This window comes from Alosa alosa, chromosome 10, assembly GCF_017589495.1.
Source record: "Alosa alosa isolate M-15738 ecotype Scorff River chromosome 10, AALO_Geno_1.1, whole genome shotgun sequence".
Classification (NCBI taxonomy): domain Eukaryota; kingdom Metazoa; phylum Chordata; class Actinopteri; order Clupeiformes; family Clupeidae; genus Alosa; species Alosa alosa.
In genome coordinates, this window is record NC_063198.1 from 27,994,397 (window position 1) to 28,016,381 (window position 21,985).

A 21,985-nucleotide genomic window follows, 5' to 3' on the forward strand; every position below is an offset into this window, starting at 1 on the left:
TCTCTCAGATACACACATACACAGACACAAACAGAGACACACACACACATAAAAGCACAGAGACCAGCCCTGGAGAAAGAACACTAAAATATTCAGAGTGAAATTGATTGCTTAATGCAAGCTGAGTTGCAGAGACATTGTTAATATCCCATTTGAATCAGTGCTACTTGAGTTGAGCTCATGCAGTATCTGCTGCACACACATATCTGTAGTTTTTAAAAGCGCTGCCACATTTAGGCACCAATTTCATTATTTGAACCAGTAAATACAGCAAAGTCCTTAAAATCAGAGAATATACCACCCAAAATACACATTGTAGGCCTACAGTATATTATGTTGATGGAATGCATTCAAAATGTATTTAGCAATTCTGTTAAGCACAGACTGCACTGTGATGTATATTGGCTGAATTTGATTTTTCTTTGACATTTCTTGCTGATTGGCACATTTGACTCAGTACGGATCAGACCTCATGAATATAACACAAACAAAAAGAGCTGGAAAAATATGAGCTTCTGCAATGGTGGAGATAATGTGCATAATTGCTGTTTTTTGAAAGGCATATAAAACAGAAAACAGAAAACCAATACAAACTGGTTTGTAAAGACATTGTTGAAGCAGTGAATGGACATAATATTTTCCATGTGGTTCTCAGTAACAGGCCGTTTCAGAGGCAAAACCCCACAGAACACGGGGAAGAGAGATAGAGCTTCAGAAAAACAAAAGTACTGTACGCTGTTGTCAAAAAAATATTTTTGTTGCTGTTGTTGTTGCTGCATTTGCAGTTTTGTTTCAAATTGGCGTGCACATACACAAGGAAAAAAAAATGACAAACATGGGCTAAATGTATTTTATATTCACACCACATACTGGGGCAACATACTGCACCCAGCAGAAAGTAAATATGGTTGCGGAGAAAAGCCATTTGACCAAGTCTCATGCCAACTGCCTCCAACAAACCAAAACTGAACCTGGAAAAACATGTGACAGCCATCCTGCCCAGACTGACAGTGCTGCTCTGCAGAATGCCACTTGCCATGCACAGATGCAACACTCACTAGCCTAATACACATACCATAGTAGTGCTGCTCTGCAGAATGCCGCTTGCGATGCACAGATGCAACACTCACTAGCCTAATACACATAACATAGTAGGCAGATCAGGACCACCAAACCTCTGCCCTTCAGATCTCCAATTTAAGAGCTTATAGGACATTCACCACAAAAGCCCTCACTGACTAGTATTCAGACTGGTATGGGCAGGCTATGTGAATTCATTTTATATTACAGAGTTCAGGTAGCCTAGAAATCTAGACGCACCCTAGCAACTCTCCGTTGGCTTGTGAGCTCGAAAAATTAAACTTCTATCAGGCCAATCAAATCGTGTATAGAGTCGTTAGGCGGGCTTAACATAATGATTGATGGCAGAGTTGCAACGGTTTGGCTTGAATTCCCTGCTATTTGAAAACATATAAAATAGATGTTGCTGTTGGCAAACAGTGTGACACAAGTTAAGCTTTTATTAAGTTGGCGAAAGTTTGAACTAGCCAACCAGCTCCGCTGGTGGGAAACGCACGGGACTCATAGCGCTGTCCTATTGCGTGCAGAGGGAATTTGAAAGACAACCGATTATCCCGCCCCTCAGACTGAGCACTGCGAACGGGGAGTGCCCAGACCCTACATTTTGATGTTGGTTTGGCTCGTCAGGCTAGAGTTCAGTAGCCTGGCGAGCCATTTGCTGCGGCTAGGGGCGCGTCTAGATTTCTAGGCTAAGAGTTCAGGTCTTTTCTATACTAAACTACTACCACGGGTACATTAAAGATGACCACTGTTGGCTCGGCGAAATGTATAAACCTAAATTCAGAAACACAATGCAAACTGTATGTAGCTTGACCACATCCGTTGGTAGCGTAGACTAAATAAAGAAGTCCACTTTTGTTAGTAGAGACAATGATTTCATTATGCAAGGATAGCCTAGTATAGACTGTTTATGTCCGACTCCTACAACAGCTTACCAGGCACCACCACTATGTACAGTATGCCTGTGTATACATTATACATTTATATATGTATACATTTATGCATCTGTGTATGCCCTACACGTTGCTTATCATACACCAAGTCACCTACATTCAATTATGACTTCAATATGCCCTCTTTGCATGTTTCAATCCCCAGGGTAATGGCAAAACATATTCAGTGAGCCTGGTGATTGGTAATGAATGGCTGTATGCTTTGTCATAAAGATTTACATAAACTGGATTCATTAAATGCAATGAGAAGGTTTTTCCTGTGCCCTTCTTAGAAACACTGGTGTTGTGTATTACAAAATAAGGGTAAAACAACATATTGATATGGCAATACATTGTATAACTTCTTTTTCATATACGCTATTGATATGCAGGCACCACATATTTATTCTAAATGGACACATACACCAATTTGACATAAGAGTCACTACTTTATATATCCTCAAGGTGGCGCTTATCAAATGAATGAGGGTAATCCACTACAAACTGTCAATTTATGTGTTACATTAACAAACTACTAAATGCACAATTCAAGATTTTTGCCTTTTTCTTCGTAATTTTCACAGATATCGCGATGTAGATTAATCGTTTGCAATGTACTGAGTATTGCAGAATCGCTGTATCATGATATTGTTGTTATCGTGGGCAAAGTATTGTGACAGTATTGATTTGTGAGTTACTTTGTGATTCTCAGCCCTATTACAAAAAAGGCATCTATTAAGATAATGGTGGACTGTTTGCCTGTGCATACTTCAGTTCATGGTGCAGAGATATTACAACTGCTAGGCAACAACTGCAACTAATTAACTTTTCAACTGTATAGAAATATTCCTTACATCGCATGGACACCCCAAAAGGCTAGAGGCAAGAAAAGGCATTGAACAAGAACAACATGGAATACTTCCAAGACACATTTGAAGGAAGTTCAAGAAAAAACACCAACAAATGCTGCTAAAATGGCTTAATATAGAAACACTAATTTAACGAGTTTTAAAGATGAATATTGCAATGCAGAGAACCATAGCTCTAGTGTCTTGCACTCATTGCAAAGACATGCGCAGAAGTCTGTTTTGTAAAACAATGTAATTTCAGACATCATGTAAGTTGATTTGCTCTTTTCACTTTCCAATCCAATTAAGGAGGGAGGAATGGCGATAATGAAGGATTCTTAGCGGCTTGTGCATTACTGAAACATTCAAATTCAATTTGGACTGACAGCCTCCACATAAAGACAGGATGAGGGACAAGCCAGAGTAATTGGATTTTGAGGACAATAAAATAAAGGGAGCAGAGACAATTTAGGTTGAGTTCTTAAAAAAAAAGAAGGAAAAAAAGAGTGGAAAGAAAAAAAAACAATAGAAACATACAGGCCCCCTGATGAACGCATGGAAAGCAGATACATATGCATGGAGACAGGCTGATTTTACGAAGAACTCTGACTAGAGGGGGGTTGGGGGGTTTGGGTTGGTGGGGGCTGGGTTGGGAGACTATCACACTCATCACCACTAGCTGATTTTCAGTCACACACCCTCACCTCAAAACCTATTCTGATGCTCTGAATGCCCAGAAACCGTGACACAACCCAATCTTAAGTCTGTCCATTTCATCACTGGCAACCAACCAAGATAAAAGTCCCGTCACACCAGTACCTTAGAGTGGTAATCTGTTTCCTCTTCCTGGGCGGAGCTCGAGGGAGAGGGCGTGGCTGATTTACTTCCTGGTGGTGAGGGGGAACCATGGGGGTGGCCACCTCGGCCAATCTGAGAGCTGAGTTGGGAGAGGGCGCTCATTGGGTGGGGCAGTATCCTAGGAGACCTGCTTAGCATGGGGGGAGGGCGGTGTGTGGGGTAATGGGGGTGGTCCTGACGAGACAGCTCCTGGATCTAGGGTAAGAGAAGAAGACCAATCTTTACTATTTAGCTATTGAGTTTTGTGTTTTAAAAACCCCAATTCAGCCAAATTGAAAACATGAAATACTGCTTTGATGTCAAATATCATTCCCAACATGTCTGCTATTAAAGACAATGGGCTTTTGAGTAGATGGATAAGATTTTTAGAGTAAGATTTTGTATCACTTTATCAAGCATTTTATAGCAGTATTTTTGCCGCCACAATTATAGCAGTACTTTTGTCGCCACAATTTAATACTGACATTTAATGAGCTGACATTGTTGATTGTCAATACTGACATTGTTGTCTGTCCTAGCTGTTTACAGTTTCTCTCTTTCTTACTGAATTCACGAAGGTAGCACCCTAATTATTGCTGATAAACAGGTGGCCAGTGAGGTCAGGGACAGGTCTAAATTGGGAGGCATTCAGCATTCGACTGTTCTAGGGGTTCAAACCTACAACGAATACCCTATCTCACATACACCTCAAGGGGATTCACCCATGTGGCCAAATGGCAACTTCTGTGCTTTGCCCAAACCCCACTGTGGCCGTGGGTTATTTTACAGATTCGCTCCAGAAAGCAAATATTTCACAAAGTAATTAGGTTGGTCGGTCTTATAGACACACACACACACACACACACACACAAACAGAAATACACACACACACACACACACACACACACACACACACACACACACACACACACACACACACACACACACACTAAACAATGCTAAACTGTGTTGAGAAAAATATGCTGGGGTGCTGTGTTTAAATGAACGAGACAAAGTGCTAATTGGAATTACTCAGAACCAAACAAAAATCCCCTTAATTCTCCTCTCTGCACACAACTCCCACCATGCATCTCTTGGTGGTGCTTAATTGACAGTGTGGGCATTAAAAACCCTGTAGGCTTAATATTTCATCATCGCCTCATCAGCATCACAACTCATCAAAAGCATCTTCACAGGGAGCTAAATGTCCACAGATGTAAATTGCTAGATTAATCTACACATAAATAAATATATTTAGTACACTATGCCAGTCAAGAAAGAGGAAGAAGAGGACTATGAAGAAGAAGAAGTAGCAGAAGAAGAAGAAATAAAATGATGAACTAGCATTTATTAGTGTTGTTAAAGATTCATGAACTGAATTATACATTACACATTAAGTTTTTGTGCTTGAAAATGATTCATGAGGATGGAGGCCTAGTTGGAAAAGATCAGGATAAACGCTGGATCCAGCCCTGTGATCAAGAAGTGAGGCTGTAATCGTACTAATTAGCCTTAGAAGATTGGCAGAGTTTGGGGTGTGTGTGTGTGTGTGTGTGTGTGTTTTGCGTATGTGCGTGTGGGATGGGTGTGCAAAATGCAGTTGTGGTTTCATATATTTACTTGAGAATTAGATTGTGTGTGTGTGTGTGTGTGTGTGTGTGTGTGTGTGTGTGTGTGTGTGTGTGTGTGTGTGCGTGTGTGTGTGTTTACTGCAGTGTAACAACGGGCTGCTCTCTCCCTGAACAAAAGCATTCCTATTATTCCTGCCTTTCACATATTCACACAGACCTCCCCCATCACCAGCCATCCCCCAGCCTCTCTTGCACACTGCCTCCACCCTCAAATCATATTTCAAAAACACCATCACTTCCATTTTCAAACATGGAGAAATATCTTCAATGTTGGGGGTGGGAGTGGGTTTGAATAAGAAGGGGGTGGTGGCTGTGGTACTGGTGAAAAAAAAATCCATTAATTTTCCATTTTCTGTGGAGTTGCTCTTTAAGGGTCTTCACAAACCAAGAAGCATTGAAAAACCAATTAATCAAACATGAATGGCCTATCATAGCTTCAGCAGTCCCATTTCCATAGCAACAGCCTCTGGGTAGAACCATCACCCTGCTCTTTAATCTGGGCACACTATGTTTCTTATAAACAACACAAAAGACAAGAGAAGAGAGGAGAGGAGAGTGGAGGAGAAGAGAGGAGAGTGGAGGAGAGGAGAGGAGAGAGGAGGAGAGGAGAGTGGGGATGAGTGGAGCATGCAGCAGCGCAGAGGAGCCAAGGTGCATTTGCACACAGCCGCTTGTTAATAACTACTGATTGGATGAGTTCTATGAGGACAAAAGGCATGATAACCTTAATCCAGAACCAAGCACATTGACTCATCTCTGGCTATCTATCTCTCTGTATCTCTCTCTCTCCCACTCTCTCTCCCTCTCTTTGCTTCGCACTCTGACTCTACTCTTTAAAATAAAAATCTGAATAATTTATGTTGTTTGTTACAGTTGTGGCATGGCTGCATGCTTGTCATGATCTGAGTTTTGTATATGATTTCAATAGCATTACTGTCGTGAGTGATGGCCAGGGCCTCTTTCTGTCCCTTTCACTTTATTTCTCCAAATACCAAACTGATGGTTGACTTTCCTTTCCTTAAAAAATGTAATAGAGAAAAGTGTTATTATAAAGTGTTATAAATTATGAAGTGTTTGGTATCTCTCCTTCATGTTATTTCATGTTAACTATAAAAATTTTTTACATGTGACCTTTCTTGATTCGAGAATGGCAAGAACCTTTAATTTGGCATAAGATGTAAATGTATTTCATGAACATAGTTGGGCCTCAAATGCATGACAGCTTTGTCTGGGGTTATCTGTGAGTTCTCTCACTTTTTCTCTCTCTCTCTCTCTAGTTCTCTCTCGTTCTCTCTTTTCATGAGAAAGTCATTTCCATGACACAAAGAACTGATTGGATTTTTTGTATGCGTATGTGTGCGTGTGTGTGTGTGTGTGTGTGTGTTTGCGCACGCGCGCGCCTGTGTGTGTGTGTGTGTGTGTGTGTGTGTGTGTGTGCGCCCGTGTGCATTTGTGTGTGTGTGTACAGACCTTTTGGTGGCATTAAATCCAAAATATGAACACAAACAAGAAAAACACAATTTTTAAAATATGTTTTCTCAGTGAATTCACTATCAATAACTGAGCACACTTACAAAAACACTATTGCATTAGCATACATACATAAATACACACAAACATATACATACATAATATAATAATATATATATATATATATATATATATATATATATATATATATATATATATAAACCATATACCTATGAATCACCCCGCCTTTTTGAATATGCAGGTCTCTTTTGACTACTTCAATTCCTCTCAGCTCTCTCATAATTGCTTTCTATTCACTGTGTTTGCTCTTTCATCACCTGAGCAGGGAGGAATGTCAGAAAGACCAGGGAAGAGACAGAAACAGATGAAAACAAGAAAAAAAAGAGCAAGAAAGACATGAGAGAGAAAAAACAAATAAAAGACAAATGTGGCCTGAGAATGGCAGAGTAACAGAGAGAGAGAGAGAGAGAGAGAGAGAGGGAAAAACAGGTAGATAGATAGAGATCGAAGGAGAAAAAGAGAAGGAAAAAGAGAGAAGAGAGAAACGGAAAGAAAGAGAGAGAAGCTATCTCAAACAGTCATCAGCAGGAGCTATATAAAGCAGGTGGAGGCCGGCTGTACAAACATTATGAAAGAGTCTCACAAAGGTTACTGGTTGCCATAGGTACTGTATGCTAATTGCTAAATGGTCTCATCCCTTGCGGGGGGAGTCTATGTCTGGCTAAGAGTCTTTTCTGCCATTTCAATATTTCTTCTAATAGATAAAACTGACCGACTCCATCTCCTTGTGTCTAGTGTGATGTTTCACTGGGAATAGTAGAAAGCCTACAGAAATATCCTTAAGAATATGATGCATAAAGGTAGTTTAGTGCTTTAGTCTCACCCATGTGAAAACTATGGCACAGTCATTTAAATGGGTATTGAAACATGATGAGATACATACTAAAGCAAACATGAACAGTGACAACACACTGTTCACACACACACACATACACACACACACACACATACACACACACACACACACACTTGCACAGACACAAACACACACTTTTGACTATTTTACAGACCTTTGTGTTTGCAGTGAAAACACTGGAAAGTTCTCTGATTCATTTCCTGCAGCAGCGTTGCGCTTTTGCCATGTTTGTATTCACATCTTGTACATCATAGTCAAATGGGACCCAAATAACAAGGGCTTTCCAATTATGGGCTGCACATTGTGTGGCGAGATGGGATATCAGAAAGCTATTGTTCCTCTGATCCTCTGACCCTGCCTTTGAAATGGTTTCATCTGGACCAGGATTGCCTGCACTGTTTGATTTAGCTTAAGAGATCTGACCACTGAGTGGACCGCCATTGTAGCCACAGGGCCAGCTGCATGTTTGCTTACAGGGTTCCCTACATGCCCATGACTTACATTTCAATCTTTCATGTGTACATCGTGGTTATTTATACAGCATCTTTCATATCAGGATTGCTCTTTAGGAAATGCCGTATGTGCAATGTGACTCAAAGAGCCTCATTATTTCCTATCTAACGCTGGCATCTAAAGATGGCGCTTCACAGGGGCTTGCATTGTGCAAAGCCAAGTTAACCTTAAACATTTTTAATAAACGTGGAAAAGGAAAAAAAACAAAACAATGCAGCTATTCAGCAGTAAGGCACAGCAGCTAGCGGACTGGACATGGAAAAGCCATGTTGCTTGACCGCACAGGAAGTGATGCAAACGCATGCACGTGTGTCTGTGTGTGCGGGCCTCTGATTGCGCGGTGTGAATGCGGCACGGCTCTTGAGCCAAGGTTTTTCAGAAGAGAAATTGCTTTCTGATCATGTGCACTGGCAGAGCAGCACAGCACAGCGCCGAGTCGAGTCGGCTAAGAGCTGAATCGATTGCATCTGTTCTGGCCTGTAATGTTTCACAGTAACTCTGATTTACTAAGCAAGGCCAGGTTATCTATGGCCACGCAGCCACACTGAATCAGGAACATTGGGTCTCTATGAAGACAGGACACACACATAATTACTATGTATGTGTACTGGCTTAAATACATCTTAAAGTAATGAGAAGGCATTTTCATTAGCTTTATGCTAGACGGGGCTTATTGTGAGGTGGGGGGGGGGGGGGTTCTTTGGGTTTTCTGCGGGTTTGGATTTAGAAGAGTTAACACACTGAACTACTTTGAGTCCTTGCATATTTCAGCAGTGGAGCGAGAGAAAAAAAGTCCAAACCTGGCAAGTATTTTCATTCTTATTCACCCCATTTTGTTCTTCAGCTCCTCTCTCTCTCTGCCCCCTCCCTTCCTCACCCCTCTCTCTCACTCTCTCTCTCTCTGCCCCCTCCCTCCCTTACCCCCTCTCTCTCTTTCTCTCTCTCCTCCAAGTCCCCCCTTTTCTCTCTCTCTGATTGGAGACATCTTGTTGGGAGTGATGGCTTACTCGTGCAGGTTCACAGTTGCTATTGTAAAATCACAGAGCGTTTAATTGAAACAAATGAGTATAATAATAGAACATTATCCCCGCAGGCTGCCGGCCGTGGCAGCTTTAATTAGCCGCATGCCGAAGACTGATCCTTCAAAAGAACGGTAAACATGCGTGGCCGCCGAGAGAGATAGAGACAGAGAGCGAAAGAGAGAGTGAGAGAGAGGGAGAGGCCTCGCTGTGACTCCTTGTTCGCCCCCGGGGGCATAGCGAGAGCCCCCGACCGTGGCTTTCTCTCCTCCTCTAAGTGTTCTCCGTTTCATTCACCTCATCTCTGAACCCTGCGCTAGCCTCGGCCAGCCGAGCCACACCACGCCGCGCCACACGGTGCCAACACAGACACCTGCGAGGGTCATTTTTTAAAAATGTGTTGTAAGAGGCTTGCCTTTATGAATCATTGACTGCTAAATGGCTGAGCAAACAATACTTGGGAGGTAGCCACGTATTACTTTACCATATCATGCAATATCCTTAACCATACCATACATTACTAAAGCTCATTACCCTGTACCACACCACACCATAATATACTACAACTCACCATATTATGCTATACTGTACAATACTACACTACACTTTACTGTACCATATCTAATATCATACTTTACTATACAAAGCTAATTCTACAAAACAAACATACAATTTGAAACCATGCAAACCATATCCATACCATAAAGAATCAGACCATATGCAAAGGTATATCTTATCAGTATCAGTCCAGAGCCCTGTTGAGGCGTGCAAGCACACTAATATATTCACACACCTCAGAAGGGCAGCCCATCAGTGTTTTTCCATTTCACTGACTAGAATCACCTCTATTGGCTCAGCAACTCGAGCCATCTCTGCCATCGCTCCATCTGTATGCTAATCAAATGCATCTCTCAACCACAACAACACCAGAGTGAGCCTGTACCAGTGGCAGTTTCTCTCAAGCCCAGAGCACCGAGCTAGTGCTTTAAATGACAACCACACTTCACGTGAGCTGTTTAGGCGAATTAAGGAAGTACACCATGAACAGGTTCACAGGCATCTGATGACATGTTTGTGATTTAATGACATATTTTCCAGACATGAAATGGATGTGACAGGTTATTGGCTTATTTGGTTCATTGGCATTGTGAGTGAATACAAAGGTAGACTTTTAAAGATTAATTTCAGAGGATTAAAAAGAGTAGAATGAGGGATAACGGAGGACAGAGAGAAGATGACAAAAAGAATGTATGATGACGACAACGATGATGATGATGATGATGATGATGATTGAGTGGGGAACTCCTCACCTCATGCTAAATGCTAATACAGACAGCATAAAGAACTCCAACAAGAGTGAGATTGATACGTCAGTGAGCAAAGATGCCTGCATGTTCATATTTGGAGTCCTAGTGTAGAACCCTCTGCTGCTTCCTGCAGCCACATGCTCTCACACGGGGCCTGTAATGGAGGTAATTATGGGTATGGGAGGATGCTGCTTCATGGAGAAATATTCCTCTGCATCAGTCTAATGTCGGCGAAATAGATTGGGAATCTGATGAATTCTCTTTTTTATGTTTTCCAGGGCTGTGCAGCCACACCGAATACCGATATCTGAATGTGAAGCAAGCAATTATATTTAGAGGATGCTAATGTAATCCATTGACTTTCCTTATGATTGTTGTCAGTGTCTGTCGATGCATGCCCCCCCCCCCTCTCTCCCTCTCTCTCTCTCTCTCATGCTTGCCCTCCTTTTCTCGTTCCCCTGCACCCCTCCTCTCTCTTCATTCCCTCATTCCCCCTCTCACCCTCTTTCTCTTTCACTCACTTTTATCAGCGGCCCTCCCCCCTCCTCTCTTCCTTCTCACTAAAGACTGGATGCTTGTTTGACATGACAACTCTGAAATGGCTTTGGAAGGCAAAGGCAGAATAATCAACACATGGAGAAGACAGGTAGACAGCACCTTTCTTCTCCATCTAATGAGCAAAACAGGTCTTCTCTCTTTCTCTCTGTCTCTCTGTTCCACACACACACACACACACACACACACACACACACACACACACACACACACACACACACACACACACACACACACACACACACACACACACACACACACACACACACAACACACACACACACACACACACACACACACACACACACACACACACACACACACACACACACACACACACACACAATGATACACGCAGCAACACAGTGACAATTAGGTCCATTTGTAGATGCTTTGCAAGTGTCTTAACTACTAACTCTCATCCAGCATGTGTTTCTGACAACAACCATTAGCTGCAACACTTCCTCAAACAGCTAATGACCTGAGTGGCTGAAACTTAATCAAATTTCCCAGTCATCGCACTCAGATGTGTGCAAATATCAACCATGCCATTAGCACTCACGTCAGAAACAACTCCCGCTCTATTTTTCTATTTCTTCATGCACAGACTAGGACTGGAGGTACTGTACACATGAATGTTCAGCGCTGGCACAGCCTCGTGTGCTCTCTGATGCTGCTGAAAGTTGACAAGATGAGAAGCAAAAACAACCCCCCCACACACACACACACCCTTTGCCTTTCCCACCCCCACCACCACTGGACTTCTTTGTCTCCACTCTGAGCTCTGAACCCCAACCCCCCTCCACCTTCATCTCCATGCATGACATCAGCCAATGGGAGATTCCTGTCAGGCCAACCCAGGCAGGGGGAGTGAGAAGAGAGCGACTGGAGATACAAAGCCAGCACTCAGCAGATCCCATCCCCGTCCGAGGCGCGTGTCCTCTCGCGCTAATGCTGCACGGCACATGGAGGACACTGGAAGGAGAAGCTATTTCAGGTTCCCCTCCGCGGCCGCTTCATTGGCTAACACTGACTGAATTACTCTAACCACCCCCACCCCCAACTCAACCCCAACCCCACCTCAGTCACCAACACAAACACACACACAGCCTCCTCACAGTCCTCTGTGGTAAGCTTGATAGACGCGAGAGGCACAGCAGTGCTATGTGGACATGATTCAGTGGGGAGATAACACAAGGAGTCAGCGGCCAAATTGGGGAAGTAATGACACGCACAATGCTTCATCTCCAAACTTTGGGTGGCTAGGACTAAAACTCAACATTGGTGGTATCTCGCAGTTCTACCTGTTTTGGTTTACATTGTCCTCATTGTCTCCCTGAAAAGACCTAAAAACGCCAGACTACACAACACATAGAATTATTTTCAAACACAAAGCTATTATGTGGGTAGATAAACCCTTCACTAGCTTTGCATGTATCCAATTCCGGACAATGGAAGAATTTCTTCAGCAAACAGCCGTCTCAAAGATGGTAAACATACATTCAAACTCTTTCTGCATAAAGCCTAACAAAGGCTAGGATGCTTAAAAATCTACACACATGCACAGCTCAGGTCTTGATGGGTGCATTACTGTATGTGTGTGTTTGAAACACCTCCAAGGCTATATGATTAGAAATAAAAAAGGAAATTAAATCCATACATTACGCCTTGATTAGCTCAATCCTAAGGCTAATTGAGTTTATTTGAAAAAAAAAAAGAAGATGAACTCTTGAGGGGAAGAAATGAGTAGTCTCTTTTTTTATATAATGAAATTGGAAAATAACTTCTATTCCTTTAAAATATTTCTTAATATACAAGCACAGTCTCATATCATCTAGTGGGTAGAAATAAGGCAGCTTTCTCCAGGGAGATAATAAAAGAATTGAATTTTTCCTTATCGGTCGGTCATCTATTTTTCCACGGAATGCTATTACTTGCTGCCTGCGGTTGCTAAGCAACAGGAAATATTAATAGGGGCTTTTATTAGACGGGCTTTCTCAGAGCAGTACTAAAATGAGGAAGTGGAAAACATGAATGTGTTACATAAATCTTTGGACCTTTCAGGGTTTGCACAAGTCTCTGTTTGTGAGGTGATTTATTACTCCGATGGCTCATTTATGGGAAAAGGGGCTGTGAAATAAGAAAATGGAACATTACCCTGAAGGACTATTTGAAAATAAATAATCGCAAAGGTGAAAAGAAAGCTGTTTAAAAACCAAGGGGTTCTCTTTTTCGCCCGGTCTTCACGGGTCTATCGAACACGGAATGTTTTCTGCTTTCAGCCGAGGCATCAATCATGCCCGTAATATTCTGCATAAAATGTTCTCTATCATGTTCTTCAAACTGCAATGGAAAAATAAAAGAAATTAATAGGTTCATGTTTTTTCTCCATGTATATGATCCTTTAACTGCAATGTGCATTGCGTTTGGTATTCAACACACAGCCACCCTTCTATTCCATAAGATTTGTTTTTGCATTTTTACTTCATCCTTTTCTGTCTTTTTTGGTGAAACACACTAATGCACTACTCTGACTAAAACAACTGTGCCATGGGATGGATGTGTAGGCTACCTTTATCATGCTCTTTAGGCAATTTTACAATTAGACATGACCTCTAGGCTAGACTGAATCTATGGTCATGACTTCCAAGAAAAGCTTAATTGTAAATCGCTTGTGCTCTCTTAATGTTACCAGGAACTATGGTATTCCATGACTCCTTCCTGTGATGAAAATAAAATACAACACGTCTACAGACAGTGCCCTCCATTTGCTCCTCTGCATTAGAGCATTATATGTAGGAGGAGACTCTGAGCGCTGGTCCCCTTGGATATCTCAGAACAATTATTGACCATGTCACTAGTTCTGGGAGAACTAGTGCAGAAAATCATGGTCGGAAATGCTCATCTCGAAACAAACCCATCGCTGTAACTGCTTTGCTAGTGAGCAAGAGAGAGAGTGAGAGAGAGAGAGAGAGAGAGAGAGAGAAAGAGAGAGAGAGAGAGAGAGAGAGAGAGAGAGAGAGAGAGTGCTCTAGTGAGGGCCTTGCCCTAGTTCCACAGTACATATATGTGGTGTGACATTTATGTAAAGCCATTACCCAGAGCAGTTATCAATAGGTCAGATGCATTCAATATAATAGTTTCTCTGCAATAAAGTGCCTTTGAAATATTTGTGCTTGTTATGGCATATAGCAACTCCAAAATGTGCGAGTCTAATGCAGGAGAAGGCATTTCCCCATAGTTAAGATATCTACAATGAACCTTTTCTTAAAAAATACATTAAAAAAAGCCTAAATGCATGCTATTGCTGTGGAGCCCTAACATCAAAGTTGATAATATGCATTGTTTTATTGACTTGTTTGACTAGGATGGCCAGAGCAAACCCTGAGAGGATAATGAATAATGTTTGATAAATTATTTAATGATATAAACTGTATTCTACGCTCGAATAATTAACTTCAAACTGCTCTCTCCCCTTTCTGATGATGTTGGTGATGTGAATTCTATGCTAATGTCTACTTAATACACATGCAAGCTCATCAATAAACATGCATTTTGACAACAAGAAGAGAAGAAAAGGATGGGAGATCCATTCATGTTAATGGAGGGAGGGTGTGTCACTGGTGTGAAGAATCCCAAATGAGGCCATGGGACTCGCTGTGTGATTCCAATAGGCATGCAATGCCTAAAGACCATGAAATCAGTTGTCTGTGGATCTATATGAGCGCTAATTTAATGGCATACCTTTGTTTAGCCTCTGTGCCTACCTACAGTACCATTTATTCTCTCTCTCTTTCTGTCTCTCTCTCTCTCTCAGCACTGACTCTTTTTCTCTGGAAATGCTTGTTTTTTTCCTTTTTCCCCTCTCTGCTGCTTGTGTATCCCCTGCCCTCGCCTATCGGATCAGAATCTCCCTGGGTTCAATTGATAAGATCCATGCCACCTGATCGTGGCTATTGGATGTCTAATGCATTGAGAACTTGTGGAAGATGCTATGACAGCTAGCACATTAGCTGGGGCTGTGGTGGGCTTGCCAAGTGCATCAGCGCATCAAGGCAAAGCTGGGCTGCAAGATATCAAGTTCATCCTGAAAGATTTGATACCTCTGGCTGGGATGAATCTTCACCCATCAAATGGATGAGGGCTCACTCTATCAAATGTGGAAAACACCAGAGTGCCAACCAGAATGCACAGAACAGTGTAGCCTAATACATTCAGATTGTACAGGGAGGGGGTTTGGTGGAGGAAGGACAAAGAAAAGAGCTTTTTATTCCTAAGCATGGTTCTCTACTCATGCTGCAACGCCATGAGGATGCAAATGAGCTTATTTCAGGTGAACAGTTAAATAAAGCACTGAGCACACACCCGTTGGCTGGGGTGAGGGGTGGGGTGGGGGGTGCAGCCCCATGATACGATTCAGTGGCTAGCGTTTTCAATTTAGCATTAGCGATTCACCTAGCGATTCACATAGCATTAGCGATTTACCATGGGAAAACAGAGAGGGCCTTTTGCTACGCGGAGGCTAGCCTCAGGCTCCTCCTTAGAGCTGATTATTCCATCATCGTTTACTAATGAGGCCATATCCACAACAGCACCATCGCCTGGCCCTCAGCACCTGCACCTGGGCTAGCCAGAGCCGTGCGTAGACCCACGTGCTGCACAGAGACCAGCAATTAAAATGTAATATGAGACGGGGAAAAAAGCAACTAAACACACACGATTGACTTGTTTTGGTGTGCCTCTTCCAGGTTATTTTAATCAAGAGCCAAGGTTGGATTTCTCTCGGTGGCATCCGAGCTAATTAAATTGTGATTCCTATCAAAACTGTGATGCCCACTCGCCGGGAATATTAGAGCGTAGCCTAGTAATAACAAATCCTATTTGGGTCCAACAAAAAAGAAAAAATCAATATCATCAGCAGTGTAATCTGAAAAGCAATATGCTTCTTTGTAAAGATTGCTAAAATGTATACTGACAGTGACGCAAAACAATAAATGACATTTTCAGTAACATTTGTGTCCTTCATTTATTTCATTTCAACCTTTTATCCTGTTATGGCTTTCCTCTCTGCCTCTCACTTTCTCCCTCTCCCTACCCTGAATATTTTCCCCGTGTGATATTTCTCTGCCCTTTCTCTCTCTCTCTCTCTCTCTCTCTCCTCTCTCTCGCTCTTTTCTCCTCATCCTCACATACAGGAGTGCTCTGATGAAAACAGATCTCACTGCATCTCTACAATAGCAAGGCCAATGCAGGGAAGATGAACCTTAATGGGTTTTTTTCTTCTCTCCCCTGTGCTCAAGATTGAATATATGCGCTGACCTCCTGATGCATTTCACTGGCACAGCTTTTGTTTATGAAGACTGAACATCCACATACAGCAAGAAAATATTCTCTTTTTCCTCAGAAAAAAAAAGAGATGGTACCATTAGGCTAACTTCTAAGTCCAATTAAATGTTACCTCTTGTTGCACGCTTTATAGTTGGAACCACATATTTTACAAGGTTAAAGCATTATTTATGACTGATGACAACAAACCTATCCTCTATCTTAGTCTCCATTTCTCTTTTGTGTCAGCTTCTCTGTCCTGTGGGGACCCTAATCAAAAGTGTTTAGCACTCAACTGCAGATGCTCTTGGAGACCGTGATTAGTCCCGTCAGGTGGGCTGTATTAGCATTGCAGATCTCCACCGATGGACAGGGCTGGGCTGGGCTGGCCACTGCTTTTCAGTAGCATCTGCTTCAACCGGTGAGTTAGTAGGAAATCCAGCCGTCACCCATACCGCAGCCAACCGGCCTTGGACACGTGCAAAGGTCAAAGCCAAATGTGATATTATCTGGATATCAGGATAAATGGCACTCCCATTTAGCCTGCATTTTCGACAGAGATGTGCACAAACGGGTTCCTATTAGGCACATATTTCATGTGCATGTGGCCATAAGAGCCTACGCTGGCACATGGTTAAACTGTGTCTCCCGGCTTGATGTACCAGGGAATAACAGCAGCCAGAGAGGTCATCCACAGTGTACAAACTCGGCAAATACAAATACCACAAGAGTGAAACAACAAGGCATCAACAACAGCTAAAACGACAAAGTAAAGAAGAAAATCAATAGGAAAAGAACTCATTCTATCACTGGTGTTGCTATGGATTGAGAAGACTGATGAAACCGAATTCATTTTCTGATTTAGTATGGCACACTGCCGAGGTGACCCGCAGTCACGTGCCATATCCGGGATGTATTGGAGTCCATGTAAGAGCCATATTTCAAAGAGGAAGGGTAATGCATTCCATTAAATATCAAATATCCATCTCTACATATAGTGAAGTGGAGATACTGTCCTCCATCTTTATAGCATGCTGCCCGATATCCATTTTGAGTGGATTCCATTTCACAAAGCCATTAGAGGAATGAGAGTCAACCGTGTGCTACCTTGTGGGTAACATTCCAGTGATGCAATATCTTAAGATATTATGTTTCTGTCCAAGAGCTGTTTCTTATTCATGCTCATTACAGTTCCTGAACAAATGCTGCATCGTACACATCGTACATATAAAATATGTAGACTTTGTTAACATTTTACCTTTTGGTTTGGGATTAACCAGAAAACAAAATGTCAGAATAGGTGTGAATAGTGACTTTGTTCATCTCAAAATGGTTATCTATTGGCTGTATTCCACAATGTGTTGTGGCAACAATTAAACTAGCATCTCAAGCTATTGAAGATGTTTTTATAATCTTTCATCTCTTACAACACTGCACGTAAATCTAAACTAACATTTATCACTTCTATGCACAACTGAAGCGTTCCGTTTGCGGAGCATAGGCTGCAACAATTTTCCTTTATACTTTTCCACTATAATTATTGGAACTGGCCACACCAGACGTGCAAACGCTACTCACATTCTAAAAAAAGGTCTTCTAGAACTTTTTATTTTTAAGCTTTGCGAACAAAGCGTTTCAGTTCCCAGTGTAGCCCGGCAGTAAGAATTGTTCTAGAATGCCAGTGTAGCCCGGCAGTAAGAATTGTTCTAGAATGCCAGAATATCCATCCTCAATGACCATCACCTATCTGTCCCGCTGAATTACAGCACAGTGTGAATGACCATACCACAGTGTAGACTACACAGAACAATCCTCACTATGGGAGATGTAAAAGATGTAGATGCGTAGATGGAATCACTCGTTCACTCACTCACTTACTCTTTTTTCCATTCATCCATCCATCCATTTATCCATCTATTAATTCACTCATCCATCCATCCAGTCACTCATTCATTCATTCAGGAAAGCAGCAGGCGGCCAGAGGCCCGGACACAGGCGTGCTGTGTGTGTGTGAGAGAGAGAGAGAGAGATAGAGAGAGAGAGAGAGAGAGAGAGAGAGAGAGAGAGAGAGAGAGAGAGAGAGAGAGAGAAACCCAAGTGTACTCACAGAGGGCATTTGGCTGGAGAGGAGGTGGCTGTCCTGGGCCAGCATGTTGGACATCATGAGGGCCGGCAGCTCGGGGTAGGAGTAGGGGTTGAGCAGGCCATTATGGGGCAGGGAGTGGCACAGGTATCCTGACTCAGGGTCCATCAGGTGCAGCAGGGGGGGCTCGGGGTGGTTGGGCGGGGTGATGGGTGGGATCTCGTAGTCCTCGTCGCCTGCACCGTTGCCTCCGTTTCCAGAGGCGCCTCCCTGAGCGGAGTAGTTCTGGAAGGGGGACAGAAAGCAAGAGACGTGAGTGGACAGCAACCACAAACTCACAAACAGCTACCGTGTCAAGTTACATGACTGGTATTCAGCAGACACCTTTATCCAAAGCCACACTGACTCATAACTACCGGTTTAAAATCCAAACCCAGGCCAACTGAACGTCAGATGGCAATGCTACCATTGCTCCACCAAACCCCTGCTTACATGCCCAGCTTCAACAGCCCTATCCACTGGAACAATGTAATCATACAATCAGTTACCTTTCATACCGTGAGATACCAGTAACTACCGTTCATGGGCTACACGTGGACTGATGAGGCTAAAGTGTCTCTGCCATAGAGCTGGAGCTGTTAGAGGCAGTGAGCCATCACGTGGCTTCGTGGAGTTTGGTGCTGTGATCAGATGTGTATAATTGTTCACCAAGCCAGAATGATACAAGTCAGCATGTTGCGATGAATATGAAATTACGCACTGCACACGCAAGCACCTACATGTCCAATTACAATGCCTGCAGCCCTGCATTTTCATACAATCGTGTGGGTCAACCATAGTCTGCAGCTCAGCTGGGAGAAATGTGATTCTGAATTCGTCAGAAAAGGTAAGGGAACGTGGAGAGCAATAGCCGGGGTATTCAAGGGGGAATGGAAAGCAATTTTGTTGGAGGCGATGGGACTCGAGTCCCTTTATAATGACTGAGTCAAATTAATCATCACAAATAATATTCTGGTGTCAGCCATTCAAGAGGTTTTTTAATAGAATTTTTATGATTCATGTCTGCGCGTATACATCAAACAGTCAGTTCTGCAACATTTCAGAAATCAATTCAATATCATCTTTGTGTTGCCTGTCATCTACCTCCCTAGACTGGCCATTTATCTTGCAAACAAATACTTTTAGCAAATACAAGGTAGAAGAGGGAGAGGATACAAGGATCCACAGTCCTCTGCTTTCAACCTTACAGAGTACATTACTCTCGTGAAGCCTCATTTTTCACATGCCCATAATTCTGCTATTCAGAGTTTTCTGGCAGAATTGTAATAATTGAGAACATTTTTTATTAGGCTATGTGTGGAATTTTAGTTGGTAGTCTTTAGGTCTTTCCATTTATTTTACTTAGAGTGACAAAGGCATCTGCACCGCACATATTGTGCTTCAGCTATAATAATCGCTGCAATCACAAGAGCTAATTGTAAGTGCGTACCAATAGCCTTGCCAAACTTAAGTGTGGCGGGGAAAGGGGGAGGGGGGTGATGGCCTTAAATATGATTTACTTTAGTCCCCGGCATTGTCCTGTTGCTGTGGAGATTAATTCTCGAAATGGTCCCTTTGAAGACAGATGTCTTTGTAAACCTTCTGGGGTTCCATGTTATTGTTTGGTCTAATGGACGCAAAAACGAACATTTCCTGAGATTCAATTTCCCTCATAATTGTTGGAAGGAAACTAAATTGTCTGTTGTAAACATTGGGGGCATTGTGTGAAGAGAGTCTCTCTCCCTCTCCTCGGGGGAATTCTCACATCTCTAAGATCTTGCACAATGAGACAGGCACTATCAGATACACCACTTTTTAGACACACACACACACACTCTCTCACACACACAAACTAGTCTCCATTTTAACCATGCCAGGGTCCAAAAGCATTGGCCGCCTATGCTTAGTCATCACTTATCAGCAGTAAATAAATGGGCATATTAATCAAACATTTGGGACGTCAGGTCCTTTAAAGGGAGGAAGATAGCATAGGTTTGTGGGGACTTCTTAATGTGGAATGCTGAGAGAAAGAGAGAGAGAGAGATAGAGAGAGAGAGAGAGAAAAAGAGAGAGAGAGAGAGAGAGAGAGAGAGAGAGAGTTTGTCAAATGTAGCATTGCATTTGTGCATACCCAAATGCCCTTGACGATAAAATGTAAATCTCAAGGACATGCCCAGTGAATAGTTTGGAAATGCATAATTCATATGCGTCAATTCTGAATGTGATTGTATATACAGAATTAATGTGTATAGCCTCCTGCAACTGTTTTTCAAAGGTAAAATATTAACGGACAGTACAGCTTTAATACGCCAAATGTTTGCTCCTCCACGACACACTTGACTTTGGGCACATGCTCTACTTCGTCTTCCAATTTTCAAGGATATTAGAAGTCAATTTGAAAGCACAATGGCTTTTTTAACGTTGAGTTGGCGGATTTTTCGATTTATATTTTTTCATTACAGAGGAGAAACCCCATCAAAGTGAACGAACGCCATCAAATTCCTGAACATATTTTTAATCCAGAGGGAGAGAACATTTGGAGAGCCATCAATGAAAGGAAGCTTCAAACACATTCAACATACAAATACATGAATACAAAAATGCAAACCCAAAGAGAAGGGGGAGAGGAAGGAAGAGGCACGTCAACAAATAGCTTTTATATTAAAGAAAATATAAAGAGACAGTTGGTGATAAAATGGAATCTGCATAAAGGGAGAGAAAGAGAGTGTGTGTGTGTGTGTGTGTGTGTGTGTGTGTGTGTGTGTGTGTGTGTGTGTGTGTGTGTGTGTGTGTGTGTGTGTGTGTGTGTGTGTGTGTGTGTGTGTGTGTGTGTGTGTGTGTGTGTGTGTGTGTGTGTGTGTGTGTGTGTGTGTGTCGGGGTGGGTGGATGCATGGGTGGGGGAGGGGGGGTGGTATGTGGTAATAAGCTCGGAGCTTCAGAAGTTTTCCATACTGAAATCCTGGATCCCTTTCTTTAATTGCATTAACAGTTTGGTGTACGAGTTATGCGAGTTTGGTGTACATGCAGACACAGAGTCATGTACAGCAGATGAATATGCTTTAGGCATGTTAGTAAATAGTCAAGTCAATTTGAAGGATGTTTCTTGACAAAATATATCTTGTTGTAATATCCATAATTTCCCCTTTGAATTGAATTGAATTTCCCCTTGGGGATCAATAAAGTATCTATCTATCTATCTATCTATCTATCTATCTATCTATCTATCTATCTATAATATCCAAGATACAGAGGCAGAACATAAAAAGCATTTAGAAATGCAAGCTATCACAAACTTACTCTAATGTGGCCTATTCATAGGGTAGTAAAGTAATACAGTCAATCACATCCCTGATTAAATCTTCAGCACCCAGAACATTACTAGATGTAAATCAGGAGCTAAAAATAACC

At 42.3% G+C, this 21,985-nt stretch overlaps 1 protein-coding gene across 7 annotated transcripts in view; it reads right to left on the minus strand.

Moving 5' to 3' along the window:
* tox2 (TOX high mobility group box family member 2) overlaps positions 1-21,985 on the minus strand; it is a 99,604-nt gene that overhangs the window by 12,423 nt on the left and 65,196 nt on the right. For 4 of the 7 annotated variants that reach the window (XM_048254427.1, XM_048254426.1, XM_048254429.1 and 1 more), the window contains 2 exons: positions 18,562-18,822; positions 3,680-3,913 (listed from right to left, as the gene is read on the minus strand). In XM_048254427.1, coding sequence (XP_048110384.1) covers positions 3,680-3,913; positions 18,562-18,822 — 495 coding nt within the window. The remainder of the gene's footprint in view (positions 1-3,679; positions 3,914-18,561; positions 18,823-21,985) is intronic. The other 3 variants (XM_048254430.1, XM_048254432.1, XM_048254431.1) reach the window with 1 other exon arrangement.